This window comes from Sus scrofa, chromosome 9, assembly GCF_054392235.1.
Source record: "Sus scrofa isolate SSC_HxYL_T2T_F1_AM1 chromosome 9, Sscrofa_HxYL_maternal_Yorkshire_Landrace_v2.0, whole genome shotgun sequence".
NCBI classification, from domain to species: domain Eukaryota; kingdom Metazoa; phylum Chordata; class Mammalia; order Artiodactyla; family Suidae; genus Sus; species Sus scrofa.
Window position 1 is genome coordinate 96,454,538 of NC_139391.1, and position 13,617 is coordinate 96,468,154.

The window sequence follows — 13,617 nt, forward strand, 5'->3', positions numbered from 1 at the left end:
ATGATAGAGGATAATGTGAGAAAAAGAAGATATATACATATATATGTAGGAGGTATATACATTACATATATGTAGAAGGTGTATATATATATATATGTATATATACATGTATATACACATACACATACATATATATGTATGTGTAACTGGGTCACTTTGCCATGCAGCAGAAATTGACAGAACTTTTATAAATCAACTACAATAAAAAAATTTTAAAACAAGGAAATAAAAGAAAAAACAACTTTGCTGCTTAAACATATTTCAGTAAGAATAAAATATCCCTTTTTGGAGGATCTAAGTCACCTAGACACAGAGAAGCAGGCTCAGATAAGAGGTTTCTGACCACGACATTCCACATAGATGCTAACTGTGTAGTTTCTAAGACAATATGACTCTGGGTCTATATCACAGATCAGGCCAGATTTTCACCCCTTACCCATAGCTCTGCTTTGTTCTGAGCCCATTAAAATACTGTTTCATTTAAATTTCGTCTAAACTACACCTGTCCTCCAAACTCTTTAACAGTTTTATTTTTTCCTTTCTTTGGTGAGATGCCTACATGGTACCTACTGTATAGTCTCCCTTACTGAAACAGGCCAGTAAGTCTGACTTTTGCAGTTCTTGGTAGCTCGGTGAGTTAAGGATCCAATGTTGTCACTGCTGTGGCTCAGGTCACTGCTGTGGAGTGAGTTTGATCCCTGGCCTGGGAACTTCTGCATGCTATGCTCGTGGCCAGAAAAAAAAAGTCTGATTTTTGTCCAAGATCTGAGGCTAACTGGGCTGGACAAAAACAATGACAATTTCAGTCCAAATCCTTCATTCCTGTGGTTCATGATCCAGAAGCTCACATAACACAATGTTAAGTGTAATAAAACCCAGAGGACAAAAAGAAGGTAGTTAACTGTTTAAAGGAACACAATTTTAGCTGTTATAAAGAAGAGTTCATGAGATAAGAAAACAGTTTTATTTTCTTCATCAACTAACCAAAAGTTATACATCCCTTATGCAGGCATTTGGTCAGCTGACTAGAGAAAGGTCCACTGATGGAAAGTTGGACAAATATCTCCCCATCTTCTCATTGTTGATCACGACCACTGCCCCCCCAGACTGGGAGAGATATTTCAACAGTGAATCTTTGATGGTAGTTGGAGAGAATAACTTTCAGAGACTTTAACCATTCTTTGGGGTATTACCATAAAAGGGAGAAAATAAACCTTTAAACCACTTGGAAAAAATAGGAATCAATTTCCTAGAAAAGATGACTATGTGTAAATAACTCCCTATTAAGATTTTTGGAACATATTTTGGCTTCCACAGATATTTAGCTTTTTAGCCTTCTGTTTGTTTTTTTAAGCCACTGGAATGTAAACAAATCCCAGACAAAACTTCTTGGGAATATAATTATGATATTAAAACAACATATATTACCTTAAACTCTGACAGCCATTCCTCCACAACCCCTTTCTCTGAAGTAAACATCTTTCCACATCTGTTCTAAACCTTCAACCTGAAAATTTACACAGAAAAATTAAAATTTTGAATACATTTTCTTTATAGTCAGATTACCAAGGGTAAAAGTAATCCTATAAAATTTGGCTACTTTGCTGCTTGTGATATTAAAGCAATTTCAAACATAAATTACTGGGTTCATTTCAAAACCAATGTGTACAAACAAGCAGTAAAATGTAAGAATTAGGACAAAAGTATAAATATCATAACATGATGAAACTGGCTCTACAATTTTCATTCGGCTTTCAGTAATGCCAGCTGTAAAACATCCTGGACATGTTCCCCCAGTTTCAATTAAATAATTCCAAATAGATAATGCATCTTAAGAAAACTGCAGAATACATTTTAAAACTGTGAAAATATAAAAAGACATCATCCAAAATTGACTTTATAGAAAATATTAAAGTAATTTAATTTGCTTAATTTCAGTTCTTTACAACAGTAACAATCTATCTAGCCAAGCCACTTGGTTCCCTGAAAGTTTAATATTCATAAAAAAGAAATAAAAGTGGTAATATCCAAGATAATAACGATATTCAACAATAACTATTCAGAAGATTGGAATGTACCTAAGTAAAAAGAAGGGAAAAAGGAAGTTAAAGGAAATGCAAAACAAATTTATCTCAAGCAAAACTTTTCAAAGTACAATGTTGGTTTCTTCACCCAACCATCTTTATGAGAGTTAGACTTAAAATTCTTCTTACTTTCTTAATTTTCATCAGCATTATCATGTGGTAGGAAACCAAAGCAGAATTGACAGAACTTGAATCTTGATTCTATTCTTACTTATTGGGCATGTTATTTGCCTTACTTTTCTCATTTGTGAAATAGGGATAACCACAGTACCTACTTTAAATGGGTTATTGTGAGAATTAAATTTTAAAAATGTAAATTTCATTTCATAATTAAATGAAAAATGTAAATAATGTACCTGACAATAAAGTGTTATTACTATGCAATATTACTATTAAAGAATATCAACTCTAGAGCTTCTGCTCAGATGTCTATCAATGTACACAGATACGTCTTAATGAACAACACAGATTCTTGCAAAGAGTATGTTACAGGCTTCAAGTCCCCTCCAAGGAGATTAAACCTAAAAGCCTCTGGCCACGTCTCATTGTAATGCCCCTTTCCCCAACTTGACCAACCTGGGCTGCTCACTTCCTGCTAGAGAAGGAATGTGGCCTCTTCCTCAACCCGCCACCATGCAACCTGTTCCCCATGCAAATAAGGTATCCTGCCCAAGACCAATCAGAAGATCAAACTGGGTCTCCACTCAGGTCACACTGTGGGCTATAAAGACTACAGCGGAGTGAATTCAGGCCCTCTTTTTTTTTTTTTTTGTCTTTTTGTCTTTTTTTTGTTGTTGTTGTTGCTATTTCTTGGGCCGCTCTCACGGCATATGGAGGTTCCCAGGCTAGGGGTCGAATCGGAGCTGTAGCCACCAGCCTACGCCAGAGCCACAGCAACGCGGGATCCGAGCCGCGTCTGCAACCTACACCACAGCTCACGGCAACGCCGGATCGTTAACCCACTGAGCAAGGGCAGGGACCGAACCCGCAACCTCATGGTTCCTAGTCGGATTCTTTAACCACTGCGCCACGACGGGAACTCCAGGCCCTCTTTTTAACCGGTGCATACATGAGTCCTCTCTCCCTCTCTGAAAATGTACTTTGGCTTTAATAAATTTATTAATTAAATAATAATTCCATTCCAATGCTTTGTTACAGTGAGACAGGGACAGAGGAAGCTGTGACAAATACATTCTAAAGTTTCTGTTGTGTAGATTATATTAAAAAAACAATGGTTAAGAAAAAAAAATATATATATATTCATTCATACATTCATTCATGAACAATTACTTGAGAGATATGCATTTTTTTTTTTAGGATAAAAAATTGCCCTTTTTTAAATTCTAAATTTTATCCTTGGATCAAGACAGACTATTAAAAAATCATGTATTTGTACCATATTACTGATTTAATAGAACTGTCCATTCAGATAAGCTGAGCTTTGGAATTATGTCCCAACTGTTACTGAAAAGCCTGCTAGATCACGTTATCCCCTTTAAAATCCAAAGGAGAACATTCTCATCTTCACTTTTTAGCACCAGGGAAAACTCTACTTTAGAGTGACTGGTTTGTTTTTATATTATAGATACTGTGAATCTCATAATGGATTCTCTTTGCTTTGATTTTAATAAAATGGGAATCAGAGTTTCTGTCTTAACTCTGTCCACAAACAACAACAACAAAAAAAAGCAGACCAGGATTAAGCTTATCTATCATTTTATGTTATACACTTACCCAATTTTCTTTCTACCTAGATCTACTTATTTTTATCCTGTTATACATGTTTGTGAAGCAAAATGAAGCAAAGTAAACATAAATGTACATGAGTTTTCTTTTGTATTATCCACTGTTTATTTAATTAGGATAGGAAGCAATCACAAATAGGACCACACTACACCAAGTTACACAGAATTGGAGAGGTAGAATTTTTACAAAAATTCAAAATAATTCTCTAGTTAAAATTAAGACTAATTTTTAAAATGTTAAAAGGAATAAACAAAATGCAAAAGGATCAAGAATAGTCAAAGCAAAAGTTCCCTTGTGGTGAGCAGGTTAAGGATCTGGCGTTGTCATTGCAGGGGCTGGGGATCACTGCTGTGGTGGTGTGGGTTCAATCCCTGGCCCAGGAACTTCCATATGCCATGGGTAAAGTTAAAAAAAAAAAAAAAAAAAAAGCAATCTTGAAGAACAACAGAGCTGGAGAACTTAGGCTTCTAAATATCAAGACTTAACTACAAAACTTACCACAATCATAGTGATTAAGCCAGCGTGGTATTATCATCAGGAATTACCATATTATCATTATCAAAAAACCCAACGGGACAGAATAGAATATCGACCTACACATACATGGTCACCTGATTTATAATAGAAGTGACACTGTAATTCAGTTGGGAAAAGGTGGTCTTTATAAAAAATGGGGCTACATCAGCTGGACAGCTACATGGGGTGGAGGTGAGGAGAGAACCATAACCTACTAGCTCATACCATTTGCAAAAGTGGTTGCAGTTGGGAGTTCCCGTCATGGCTCAGCGGTTAATGAACCCAACTAGCATCCATGAGGATATGGGTTCGATCCCTGGCCTTGTCCAGTGGGTTAGGGATTCAGTGTTGCCATGAACTGTGGTGTAGATCACAGACATGGATGGGATCTGGCATTGCTGTGTGGTGTAGGCCAGAGGCTACAGCTCCGATTCGACCCCTAGCCTGGGAACCTCCATATGTCATGGGTGAGGCCCCAAAAAGACAAAAAAACCCCCCCCCAAAAACCAGTCAGTTGCAGTTCAATACTATATCTTATTTTAAAAAGTAAAACAAAGCTTTTAGAAGAAAACATAAGAGAATACCTTCATAACTTGGAGGTTATGGGCAAAAAAAAATTTTTTTTGGTCTTTTTGCTATTTCTTGGGCCACTCCTGCGGCATATGGAGGTTCCCAGGCTAGGGGTCGAATCGGAGCTGTAGCTGCCAGCCTATGCCAGAGCCACAGCAACTCAGGATCCAAGCCGCGTCTGCAACCTACACCACAGCTCACGGGAACGCTGGATCCTTAACCCACTGAGCAAGGGCAGGGATCGAACCCGCAACCTCATGGTTCCTAGTCGGATTTGTTAACCACTGCGCCACGACGGGAACTCCTGGGCAAAATTTTTTAAAATATCAGGCAAAAAAATACTAACCATAAAGGAGTTAAAAAAAAAAAGGAGATAAATTGTATTTCATTAAAAGTAAGAAACTCTGACTGCCAATAGATGAATGGATAAAGAAAAGGTGATACACACACAATGGAATTATTATTTAGCCTTAAAAAGAAGAAAATCCTGCCCCATTTGCAACAACATGAATGAACATGGGGGACAACACTATGCTAAGTTAAATAAGCCAGAGACAAGGAAAGACAAATACTAAATATTGCCAGATCTCACTTACATGTGGAATCCAAAAAAGTCAAACTCATGGTAACAGAGAATAAAATGGTGGTTTCCAAGGGTGGGGAGTTGGGGGAGATGTTGGTCAAACAGTATAAACTTTCAGTTATAAGATGAAACAGTTCTGGTAACCTGGTAATGTAAGCATGGTAACAACAGTTAATAACGTGTACTTGAAATTTGCTAAGAGAGTACACCACACACACCAAAAATGTTAACTAAGTGAGGTGAGAGATATGTTAATCAGCTAGATTGGAATATATCAAAACATCACATACACCTTAAATATATACAATTTTTATCTGATAATCATACCTCAATAAAACTGGAGAGGAAACAGGAAGAAGTTCTATTCATCAAAAGATACCATTAAGAGAATGAAAACGCAAAAATCATTGAATTGGAGAAGATATTTGTAATTCACATAGCTGACAAAAGTCTCATATCCAAAACACATAAAGAACTCATAAACTATTAAGAAAAAGACAGAAAATTCAATAGGAAAAGCAAGCACAACACTTATCCAAATGGAAACTTAACATATGAAAGGTGTTTGACTTCATTAGTCATCAAGGAAATAATACACACACGCACACACACACACACTTACAAGTATAACTAGAATGAAAAAGGTAATACCAGTGTTGAAAAAGGTATGAGGCAACCAGAACATTCACACACAGCTAGAGTGGATATAAATTGGTACAGTACTTTGGAAAACTCTTTGGCAATCCTCTGCTTAAACACATGCATACTCTAACAATTCCATGCATAAGAATAAACCTCATAGAAAATGTGGATATATGTTCTCTGAAAGATATTTTCAGGAACATTCACAGCAGCAGCTTTTGCAAGCAGTCAAAAACTAGAAAGAGGAGTTCCCGTCGTGGCCCAGTGGTTAACGAATCCGACTAGGAACCATGAGGTTGCGGGTTCGGTCCCTGCCCTTGCTCAGTGGGTTAACGATCCGGCGTTGCCGTGAGCTGTGGTGTAGGTTGCAGACGCCGCTCAGATCCCACGTTGCTGTGGCTCTGGCATAGGCCGGTGGCTACAGCTCCGATTCACCCCCTGGCCTGGGAACCTCCATATGCCGCGAGAGCGGCCCAAGAAATAGCAACAACAACAACAACAACAACAAAAGACAAAAAAAAAAAAAACTAGAAAGAAACCTAGTGTTCATCAAGAGTAGAATGGGAGTTTTCTCGTGCCACAGTACGTTAAAGATTTGGTGTTGTCACTGCGGCAACTTGGGTCACTGCTGTAGCATGGGTTCAGTCTCTGACCTGGGAACTTCCACGCACGGAAGGCCAAAAGCAAAAAAAAGAACAGAATGGATAAATCATAGTACATCATAGATGGAGTTCTACACAACAATGAGAATAAGCAAACCATAACTATATCAATGTCACAATGTTGGGGAAAGGAAAGCAAACAAAAGGGTACATGTCATACAATTACACTTATATAAACTTTAAGAACAGGCAAAACTAATCAATTGCGTTAAAAGTTAGGATAGTGGTTTCTCTTGAGGGAGTTCATTCTTGGGTGCTGGTAATATTTTGCTTCTTGACCTAAGTGCTGGTTACACAGGTGTATTCAGTTAGTGAAAATTCACCAAGCTGAATACTTAATTTGAGCATTTTTCTGTGTGTATATTCTACATGAGTAACACCAGACAGCCCCAGGCCTCCTATGATTCACTTGACAGAGATCAAAGGGGAGCCCTCAGTTACTGAGCTCACATGAACACACACTCAGGAGAACTGTTCCTCCCCATATTTCTTTACCTGCCTCTGCAGAGCTCAAAAGGGAGGCCTCAAAACACCTCCCTACTCTGAAACTTCCACAGCCTCACCACCAACACCTGCCTCAGGCCCACCAGGACCAGTCATTTTCCCTTCATCCCTATTTATGTCACCACAAGAAACTACAGTTTCCAGGTTACACTCAGCCCTTGCACAGTGATCTTTATAACTCTCTGCATGCCCTCTACTTTATCTTCGTCTCCTATTCCACCCGAATTCTGGAAAGAGGTTCTCTGTCACTGTGCCTTATGGAATTGACAATTGGTTACCAGCAAAATCCTCTATATTTTCAACAGTTCTCTGAATGTTACTTTGCTCCTGTTCTAACAAGAAACCTGGCTCTTCTCTGAACACACTCCTTTCTCTGTAAGCTTCTCAAAGAGTGACAGCTTTTCCTCTCAGCCCCAGAAGAAACCACTGGCTCTAGAGATAAAGCAAGTATCCTCTTTCCTCCTGATAACCATTTCAGATCATTCTCTCTCTCTCCCCTCAAACTATCCACCCAATGCTGTTCCAAAATTCATGTAGCTGTCATCAATCAATTTTTCCCCATCCCAACCATCCCTTTCCTTCATTTCTAGATGATTTTAGCTCTAGCTCATTGTCATGCTTTCAAATTACTCTTATTTAAAAATCTTAATATTTTTTTGTTCTCACTCCCTGAACTCTTTTAATTCCTAAATATTTCTTCCAACAATATTGTCTTTCCTGACTCAGCAACTCAATCCTATGATCATAACCTACACCAAACATTTAGGTCAAGGCCATTTTATATTTTTAAATATTGAGCCATCCTGAAAGAACACCCAGTGGTCCAAGTTAGAACAATTTGAGCAACAAAACAAACAACATAGTAGTCAATTATTACCTGGAGTATAAAATAAATATACATGACACCATATTGATATGAATAAATGACTAAATAAACAAATAGATGTTAGAGAATAAAAGACAAATATTCCTTTCAAAATAAATCCAAATAATATATGTAGATATTTCCCCCTCTAGGAGAAATTTAGACCCTTCCTCCCCACTAAGAATGGGCTGGACATAGTGATTTGCTTTCAAAGAAGAGAGTATGGAAAGGAGAAAATAGTAACTTTAGAGTGGAGAAATCTGATAAACACTTCCTTAATCAAGGTTAGCATCACCCATGATGTCATGTGAATATCATATACCCTTGATATGATAAGAAGGGCACTTTACCTCTGTGATATTCTTTCTTAAAAGCCATAAACCCAATATAACCATGATAGAAACATAATAGGAAACTCAGTTTGAGGGATATTCTATAAAATATCTGACCTGAACTCCTCAAAACTAAAAAGGTCATGAAAAACAAAAAAGACAGAGACTCTTATAGACCAGAGAGACTAAGGTGACAGGACAACTAAATGCAGTAAGGTCTCCTAAAACAGAAAAGGGATAGTGATGAAAAAAATGGTGACTATCTGGAGTTCCCATTGTGGCTCAGCAGGTTAAGGATCCAATGTTTCCTCTGTGAGGTTGTGGGTTCGATCCCTAACTCAGTAGGTTAAGGATCAGATGGTGCTGTGAGCTGCAGCATAGATCAAGCAGCTCGGATCTGGTGTTGCCCTGGCTGTGGTGTAGGCCAGCAGCTGTAGCTCCAATTAGACCCTGAGCCTGGGAACGTCCATATGCCATAGGTATGACCGTAAAAAAAAACAAAAATAAAAAAAATTGTGAATTTCTAATAAAGTCTGGAATTTAATTAATAGCAATGTAATAGTTAATGACAATGTAAAATAGTAATATAAGATGACATCAAGAGAAACTGAAAGTAGGTGTGGTGTATACAGGAATTCTCGGTACTATCTTCGTAGCTTTTTTATAAACTTAAAGTTGTTTTTAAAAAATAATTTCAAAAAAGTATGGAGGCTCTGACATATTTCTGTTCTAGGATCCAATCCAATTGATATTCACTATATTCAAAAACAAAACAAAAATTCAAAGCACAAGAACACATAACATATTTTATTAGTCATCACTTATCATGTAGCCACTGTATACTCATAAGTGGGAGTAAAAAAGACAAATAATTGTCCCAGTATTGTTACGAAAATAGCTTTGAGCTTGCAGACCCCATGAAAGGGTCTTCAGGATCCCAAGGGGGTCTCAAGATTACACTTTGAGAACACTGCCCTACCCATCATTACCCCCCCCCCGTTTTTTAGGGCTACACCCCCAGAATATGGAAGTTCCTAGGCTAGGGGTTCAATTGGTGCTGTAGCCGCTGGCCTACGCCACAGCCAGAGCAATAAGGGATTTGAGCTGCATCTGCGACCTACACCACAGCTCACAGCAATACCAGGTCCCTGACCCACTGAGCGAGGCCAGGGATCGAAACCACATCCTCATGGATACTAGTCAGGTTCGTTAACCACTGAGCCACTACAGGAACTCCCATTACCCATTCTGATTTCTCCTCATCTTTTCAGCACACCCTTTTACGTACCCAGACCCCAAAACCTTTTGATCATACTAGAAACTAAAGTCACCTCCCAATCTTCCCCTTTCTCTCCTTACCCATTTCAAACTCCTTAGTCAATTATAATAACCATTTTGAATATACTCTCTCAACTCCTTTGCTCTTACTTGTTTCAGTCCTTCAGCAAAAATACAATTTTGGTAAAATCCAACTCTCCACCTAGTCCAGGTCAGCACCCATGCAGCTAAACAAGGTGGAAAAAACAACTAAAGCAACACTTAGTATTTATGACCAAGAACCTGAAGTGAGCTCTTAATGCTGCCTGGCAATCATGCAGTGTCTTCCCAGAGTCCATTCACTTCGCTACTCTCTTATTTAGTTGTTTCGTGCATTCTACCTGATCCTCAAAACTCCAAAACCATCTTACCATTTCTACTCTCAGCTGATGATTTTAATTCCTATCCCACCGAACAACCAGAAGAGAACTTCCACAAACTCCCGTATGTCTACCTACCTTAAAGCATCTGTATTTTTTTTTCCTTTTTAGGGCCACAACCACAGCATATGGAAGCTTCCAAGCTAGGGGTCAACTGGAACTATAGCTACCGGTCTACGCCACAGCTACAGCAATGCAGGATCTGAGCTGCATCTGCGACCTACACCACAGCTCATGGCAATGCTGGATCCTTAACCCACTGAGCAAGGCCAGGGATTGAACCCACATCCTCATGGATACTAGCTGGATTCATTAACCACTGAGCCACAGTGGGAACTCCAAAGCATCTTTCCTCTGGTACCATAAATGAATTGTCCATGATTCTACTATCTACAGCCAATTCTCTGAATTGCACACTACAACTATCCTCTCTTGCCTGCCTCAAGAAACTGCTCCAACAAGTCTCCTTTTCTCCCTAATTGAATCTCCCCTCTCTACTGACTCATTCCCCCAAAACTCTCAACCTCACCTCCTCTTCAGCTATTTTCACATTTCTCTGCTTCTGTTTTACACTCAAACTTCTCAAAGAGTTGTATGGTTGTTTCTATTTCCTGCCTCCCCTCATAACTTTTTTTTTAATTTTTAAAAAATTAACTTTGAGGGAGTTCCCTGGTAGTCTAGTGGTTAGGATTTGACACTTCCACCACTGTGATATGGGTTCAATCCTTGTCTGGAAACTGAGATCCCACATCAAGCCACTGCATGCTGCAGCCAAAAAATACATGGAAATAAATTAAAAAATAAAATTTGAGGTATAATTTATACACAATAAAATATAAACATTTTAAGTGTACAGCTCTATGTATACATCACTCCCTGTCAATCCCTCAACCTCTTATCCCAGGCACCTACTGATTTGATCTCTATCACTAGATCGCTATCACTATAGCCTGTTCAAGAATTTCATATAAATGGAATAATATATTATCCACACTTTTATCTGGTTTCATTCTCTCAGCATATTTTTGAGATTTTTTTTTTCATGCTGCTGAGTGTATCAATAGCTTTGTCTTTTTTATTGCTGAACTTTTATGAATATGTCTACCTATTCACCTATTGATAGACATATGGATTACTTCCAGTTTGGAGCTATCATGAATCAAGCTGCTATAAACATTCAAGTGGCAGAGTTCCCATCATGGCTCAGTGGTAACGAATCCAACTAGGATCCATAAGGATGTGGGCTTAATCCCTGGCCTTGCTCCGTGGGTTAAGGATCCTGGTGTTGCTGTGAGCTGTGGTACACATTACAAACACGGCTTGGATCTGGCATTGCTGTGGCTGTGGAGTAGGCCAGCAGCTGTAGCTCCGATTCGACCCCTAGCCTGGTAACTTCCACATGCCATGGGTACGGCCCTAAAACAGAAAAAAAAATTCATGTGGCACACTGTATTGTCTTACAAGATGACTTGGACATGCCTCTCATCAAGTAGAATCTAGGCAAACTTGATACTATGGCGAGGTCACACAAGGTGATAAAGCTTCTACCTGATTTTCTGTGGGACTATTATTCTTGGAACATATCCACTGTATTGTGAAAATGCCAGAAGAGTAACAATGGAAAGACCACATGTAGATTTCTCCAGTGACAATCTTACCGAGTCTTAATTAACTACCAGCATCAACCAGCAGACTTGTAAGTGAGAGAGTCTTCATATAATTCTAGCCCCCAGCTGTCAGGTCACCCCTAGCCTTTGAGCCTTCTCAGCTGAGGCCACACTGTGAAAGAGAAAAGTCATCTTCACCTGCCTTTTCTGAAATCCTGATCCATAGAATCCAAAAACATTATGAAACGGCTTTATTATTTTATGTTACTAAATTTGGGATGGTGACGCAGCAATAGTAATTGGGACAATTTGTATACAAACCTTCTGGTGGGCACATTCTTATTTATCTTAGTAAAACACCTAGGAATACAGTTACTAAGTCATATAATAACTATATGTTTTAACTTTATACACACACACAACAGCCAAACTGTTTCCAAAATGGCTATACCATTTTACACGTCCAGCAACAATTTATTAGATCTTCAGTTCCCCTAACCCTTGTCAACATTTGATATTATCACCTTTTTACAATTTAGCCATTCTAGGAATTCCCATTGTGGTTCAGTAAGTTAAGAACCCAACATAGTGTCCATGAGGATGTGGGTTCATTCCCTGCCTGGCTCAGTAGGTTAAGGATCTCAAGTTGTTAGAAACTGCAGCATAGGTCGCAGATGCCATTTGGATCTGGTGTTGCCATGGCTGTGGAAGAGACCAGCAGCTGCAGCTCCAATTTGACCCCTAGCTCAGGAAGTTCCACATGCTGCAGGTGCAGCCATTAAAAATTTTAATAATTACAGGGGCATTTCATGGTTTTAATTTACATTTCTGTGATGACTAATGTTGAATATCTTTTCATGCACCTATTTGGCTATCTATATATCTTCTTTTGTGAAGTGCTTCTATAAGTTGTTTGCCCATTTAAATCAGGTTACATGTCATTGAGTTTTAGGTGTTCTTAAAACATTCTGGATTTATGGTTATTTTGCCCAATATTTTCTCCTGGTTTGTGACTTGCCTTATTTTCTTAATGGTATTTTTAAATAACAGAAGGTTTTAATTTTGATGAAGTCCAATTTATTCTTTTTTTCTTTCATGATTAGTATTTTCCATGTCCTATTTAAGAAATGATGACTACCCAAATAATTCAATTTCTCTAATAGATGTAGGGTTATTAAATTATTTCTTTTCATGTCAGCTTTAGTGAGCTGGGCACTAATACTTTCCATGTGTTGATGCAGTTCTCTGCCAGAGAAAAAGTGTATCCCATGTGACCACTATGAGGGAAGACTGAAAGCTTCTGTCTGGTTTCCTCCTGACTCTACCTAATGCATCTTTTCCCCCTACTGATTCAGCTTTATATGTTTTCACCGTAATAAAGCACTGTGAGTATAACTGCCTATGAGTCCTGTGAGTTCTTCTGGTGAGTCCTCTAATGTGTTGGGTCCATGGGATGTCTGGAAGAGGCTTATATCAAGATTTCTCTTTATTTTTGTTTTTCAGCAGTCTGTGATAAACCTAGGTGTATTTTTCTTTGAATTTATCCTGTTTAGGGTTAGTTTCAGCAGTCTGTGATAAACCTAGGTGTATTTTTCTTTGAATTTATCCTTTTAGGGTTAGCTGAGTTTCTTGTATCAGTAAATCAGGTCTCACAGAAAGAACTCATGTTATGCTTAGAGTCAGCTAACTCCCAAGACTTTTCTCATACAAACTACTTTCAAAACAGATCACTCCTCTCCCGTACTTATTCTTAAAATCAATTCTTAAAAATCTGTTACAATTTAGCCTTTTCATATGAACTCACACATA

General features: G+C 38.3%; 1 protein-coding gene across 6 annotated transcripts in view; it reads right to left on the reverse strand.

Moving 5' to 3' along the window:
- The window catches only part of HYCC1 (hyccin PI4KA lipid kinase complex subunit 1), a 92,738-nt gene that overhangs the window by 46,820 nt on the left and 32,301 nt on the right, over positions 1-13,617 (reverse strand). For 3 of the 6 annotated variants that reach the window (XR_014815945.1, XM_003357473.5, XM_005656687.4), the window contains exon 2: positions 1,429-1,507. The exons of 2 other annotated variants lie outside the window; for them this stretch is intronic. Coding sequence is in view for 3 of the 4 variants with exons in the window: in XM_003357473.5 (XP_003357521.1) it covers positions 1,429-1,479 (51 nt within the window). In the remaining variant the exon portion in view is untranslated. Of the gene's footprint in view, positions 1-1,428; positions 2,835-3,129; positions 4,850-13,617 lie in introns of those variants that run through there. One more of the 6 variants, XM_084977222.1, reaches the window with a different exon arrangement.